At 41.0% G+C, this 5,203-nt stretch overlaps 1 protein-coding gene across 3 annotated transcripts in view; it reads right to left on the reverse strand.

Moving 5' to 3' along the window:
- Positions 1–1,014: 1,014 nt before the first annotated feature.
- Positions 1,015–5,203, reverse strand: part of LOC101864049 (NADH dehydrogenase [ubiquinone] 1 beta subcomplex subunit 10) — a 19,865-nt gene continuing 15,676 nt past the window's right edge. For all 3 annotated transcript variants that reach the window (XR_004858256.1, XR_004858255.1, XM_005092848.3), the window contains exon 4: positions 1,015–2,157. Coding sequence is in view for 1 of the 3 variants with exons in the window: in XM_005092848.3 (XP_005092905.1) it covers positions 2,057–2,157 (101 nt within the window). In the remaining 2 variants the exon portion in view is untranslated. The remainder of the gene's footprint in view (positions 2,158–5,203) is intronic.

Consider the following 5,203-nt stretch of genomic DNA (forward strand, 5'->3'; position numbering starts at 1 on the left):
AGTAAGATTATTGTGTCATATCTACAGGCCACATCTGATCCCGTTTCACTTTGAATACCCTGTCAAACAAGTCAGCCTTCGCCCCTGTATCTCACTCTCCTCACCATCACCATGCGATACTTATAGCGTGGTGGGGACATAATCATTAATTAAGTAATAACCCGTTTAAATAACCCCTGTGATTGTGATATTAAATATAATATTGTTCTAGTGGTACGACATCAGATCTAAAGTCCATTACCAATAAATCATAAATGGCGTCATGGTCTAGTATTTAGGCGTCCGGACTCTAAATCGTAAGGACGTGGGTTCGATTCTCATCAGGGGCATGGCCGCGGCGCTATGTCCTTGGGAAAGGCACTTTACATTAATTTTCTTCACCTCACCCAGGTGGGAGTGGGTACCCAGCTATAAATAGAGAACTATCTTGTCAGTTTCTGAGTTTGCTAGTGTTTTAGTGCATGTAATCCGCAGCTTGCACTTTATCTCTCTGGGAAGCCAAGCATGTTTCTGAATCGTATTCAAGGGTCAGCTGGAGTAATAATTATAAAGCGCATAGAGCATGGATATGCGCTAGGTCTATATATGCAATCACACTGTTTTATGATTATTATTAGTATAAGAATATGACACTACCACCTAATATGTATTCTATTCCTTCGCGAGTTTGGTCTTTTCAGAAGTCACAGGTGAAGTGCAACCTGTAGGCGGGACTAGCAGTATGTGATGGTGAGTCGATGATGGTAGGCTACCATACTGCTTCAGATATCCTGATTTAACGGTCACTAACAACACTCTAAAGTTGACCATGAGATTGAACTTCTGACCAAAAGTCCTCCTCTAAACGAACACTTAGAAAGAAAGTTAAAAGGCCTAGAAAATACCAGTATCAAAACATTATAATCGTAGCAAAGATGAAACCAGCTAAGCTGGCAGTATCCTGTCAATCTGTCATACAACACGGTTTCACTGCACTTACAAGCACAAGAAAGGAAAAAAAGAGTATTGGAAGTAAATGTTCAGATACAGTAAAACATTCCGAGAGCTTTTATTCTGTAATCTGTTTCCTAGTTTGCGAACAACATTCTTACAAATAAGCTCCTGCCAGAGATGTTTGCCAAGGAAAAAAAAAGGTTTACGAAACAAACAATCAACGCAAATACCACCCACTGTGTCCCCAGTTAAACCAACTGTTAATAGTATGATATTTCTGTCGCACGACGAGGCTATGCAAAGCAATACATATTATCTGTGAAAACAGTAGGAAGCAATCAGAATCTTTTGCATCAGGACTTGGTGGGGAGAGGCTTTGATTGTAAATGTTTTATGTCCCCATCAATACAGTCACAATTAACTGGAGCCGAGGTAAAATATGCCCCAGCGGAAAGATGGAGACACTCAAACTCAATATAAGACATTTCCCCTATTTGGGAATAAAACTCGTGTCTTTTAAACACAAAGAGAAAATCTGACCATTTAACCACCACCAATGCCTGCAGTCAAACAATCCCCAAGGGTAAACTTTCACAACATTGAGCTTGAGGCCTCTTTTTCGAAAGTAATTTTGTTAGTTGGAAGAATACCGATTCTGACTTTTTTCCAGGGATCAAACTCTTGAACTCTGTCACACAATCAGTGACTGATACTGAGTGCAAAGTTAAATACAGCATCAACAATTAGTATCTTTTTAAAAATCAATCTAACACAATAAAACCCTGATTACACAAACTTCAAAAGGGGATCATGCAATGCACAGAATAAAGATGAGGGGGCGTGGGGGAACCAGGCTTTTGAAATCCTTTTGAGGAGACAGGAATTTTGTTTTAAATAAAATCTACTGTAATGCATAAGTTCCTAAATGACCAAAAACTTTGGACTCTATAACTATAACAAACATAACAACTACATATATTCATCCTTCACACAACTGTCTTTATTGACATCGAAACAGAATACCCTACTGTATTTCCTACAGCTGGCACATTTGACATACTAAGTAAAAACAAAACAGTTTCATTATCACACGAAAGGGAAACACACTACAACCATTGAGCTATCAATGAAGTTGCTTGTCTGGGTTTCTTCTTTCCCAGATAAGGCGATGTTTTTGTTTCATGAAAGCTTCAATGGAGCCGCGGTGAGTCCTGATGTCTCCATCTGTGAAGAAAAAGACAGGACGAATTCAAGTTTCAAGATTTTTAAAAGGACAGTTAAAATAAAGACAAAATAAGAACATGAAATCAGAGAAAGTATAAAGAATATGCCAAAATCCCTTGGACCACCAGTCCATTTCAATGTACAGGTGGCTGAAGCACTCTGTGGTTCAGTTTGCTTCTTTTCAGTATAGTTAGATTTATTTCACAGATCAGGTCCTGGAATAGTGAGACTGCTACTGTGCCAGGTCACTAAATATATTTTTCCAATTCCCCATCTTATAGTCAAATGGGGAGCTAACAAAAAGGCAAATGGTGGGCACACACATGAGCTGCTTTTATCTGTGACCCACAATCATGTAGTGTCCACCACGTCATAGATTCTTTAAACATGGCAGGGGCCAAAAAATAAAGCTGACTAGGGTATATGCTTAACCCTATCCGTATGTCGTGTTTTACTATCGTATCCATACGACATGGGGAACTCTGTGCCACCACTTTCCAAAGAGGAAATTTACTCATTAATCCCATCCGTAGGCTTTGCATAGCAGTCTGTCAAAATTATTTTTTGAGAAATACTGAAAGTTTCAAAGAGATCTTCCCACTGTAAGTATTCTAAAATGTGAAGAATACAACCCCTGGGGTATAAAATGACCCCAGGCATACGGATAGGGTTAAGAGTGCTCAAGTGACATTTTTCTCTCTCTATGTTAAAGTTAAGTTTAATTCAATTAATAACTAATTTTTTTTAAAATGTCATGCTTCCTTGAGTGAAAGATAATGAGCTAAAGAAGTATTCCCAAATTTTACCTGATTTTCTATTTTAATGTGTTTTTACCGTTGGCCCCTCTTAAAACAGTAACAGTCGAAATAATAAAAGGAATCTGGCTATATAATAGACTCATAGTAAACCTTCAAGTCTGATCTCTCACAATGTATAGCAAAAGAAATCTTTTATAGCAGGCCTCAACACAGACAGGCTTCTATAACACTGATCCAACCATCGTCCAACCATTGACAAAATCCTATAACATACAGACAAGAAAGCTGAATAAAAGCAAATGAAGCAAAACAATTATATCTGACATGGCAAATTGCACCTACATGACCTATAATCTTATGAATCTTATGATGTGTCATGTATGATACAGTAGGTGGAAGAGAGAAAGGGAGGGAGAAGAGCTTTGGTGTTTATGCAAATGATCCCATCAGTGACCTAATGATCTAGCATGACCTTGATCTGGCACCACATACATGTGATCACATTGTCTCCCTGTTGTGGGGTGTCTAGACTTGCAACAGGAATACATGATTAAATCAAAAGTAGGCACTGGGTGGGCGTTAGAAACCATTACTTCACACAATGTACATAATTAAGGAGGTGGGCTTCCGACCCTGCCTGTCAGGGCTAACTCAGGAGAAGAGGGCTACAACATCCCAGCAGAATGACCAAGATACTCAATAAAAATTTCTCCCCACTCAGGAATCAAATTTAGGTCTCCTTCATGCCACAGTAAGGCACCTAACGGCGGCTACACCACAGGCGCTGGTCTGAGGATCTGTGAGCGCGGAGTTATTTGATCACTACGAAGAGTAAAGTGCAGGGAACATGGATTTGCACTAGATTCAACAAGGTCGCCAGGCCTGATCTAAAATCTCGCTGAATCCGAGGGTTTGTTATAGCAAACAGGAGGTTTAGTGTAGATAATTACAGGCACTGAGCAAGTAATTTATAAAGAGAAGTCACAAGTAGTGCCTGAAATGCCTGCATATTATGAGCTGTGTAAAAAAAAAGACTGATTCATTCAAATGCACACACCTGTGTCATCTCGATTGTGTACCAAAATGTTGTGTTGCTGTGTAGAGCCTATCCTAGCATACGGCAACTTTTGATTCCATAGACCAGCGCACAATTCATTACGTAGATCTACGTCAAGACTAGGACTAGATTATCATTGTAATAATGATCAGTTGCTGAGGGGAAAAAAAAGGCTGTGACACGTTTGTATGTGCGACGTTTAACGCCCGGGCCGCTGGTGCCACCCCCCCTCCCCCGACACGCACACACAGCCACACGTGTGCAGGCTGCCCATCCGACCCCGACACACGCCAGAGTAGACACGTGTGCGTGCCAACAACGCACGGGTTGGTATGAAAACAAGGCCATTTATTGGTCGCGTGCAATGGATGATGGTTTCCGGGAATAGATAAAGTTCGTTCTGGGCGAAAAATGAGCGAAGCCACGTCTGCAGGGGCTGCTCACCCTGGAAGCGACCTCGTTGAATCCGAGCTCACTGATTTAAGTGCTCGTTGAATCCGGGTTATTTTTATTGATTATAAAGAAGAAGAAAAATGAGGAATCTATCTCATCTCGTTGAATCCGAGTTCCACTGTATATAAATATATGCAATTTCAAATATTGTTATTATTATCTGTCCCACTCAAATGATGTCCAGTCAACCCCTGTGAGACTAAAATACTCGAGAAAAAAAAAGGATAAGGAGAATAATATATAGGCCTACCACCAGAAAAGAAAGGAGGAATAATAGATATACAATGGAACACGGATTCAACGAGCTCAGATTCAACGAGATGAGACAGATTCCCCATCTTTTTCCTTTAAAATCAATAAAAATAACCCGGACTCAACGTGCACTTAAATCAGCAAGCACGGATTCAACGAGGTCTCTCCCAGGGTGAACAGCCCCCGCAGACGTGGCTTCGCTCATTTTTCTCCCAGAACGAACTTGATCTATTCCCGGCAACCATCCATTGCACCTGCACCGTGAACCATTATTATTCATCTAGCCGATTGCATGCGACCAATCAGCGGCCTTTTTTCATACGAACACAGGCGTTGTTGGCACACGTACGTGTCTACTCTTGCATGTGTTGGGGTCGGAGAGGCGGCGTGCACACGTAGGGCTGTGAGTGCGTGTCGGGGGGGTGGGGGGTGGGCACTAGTGGTCCGAGCGTTGAACGTCGCAGATACAAATGCGTCACAGCCTTTTTTTTCCCTCGGCAACTGATCATTATTACAATAATATAAG

This window comes from Aplysia californica, unplaced genomic scaffold, assembly GCF_000002075.1.
Source record: "Aplysia californica isolate F4 #8 unplaced genomic scaffold, AplCal3.0 scaffold00054, whole genome shotgun sequence".
In the NCBI taxonomy this organism is placed as follows: Eukaryota; Metazoa; Mollusca; class Gastropoda; order Aplysiida; family Aplysiidae; genus Aplysia; species Aplysia californica.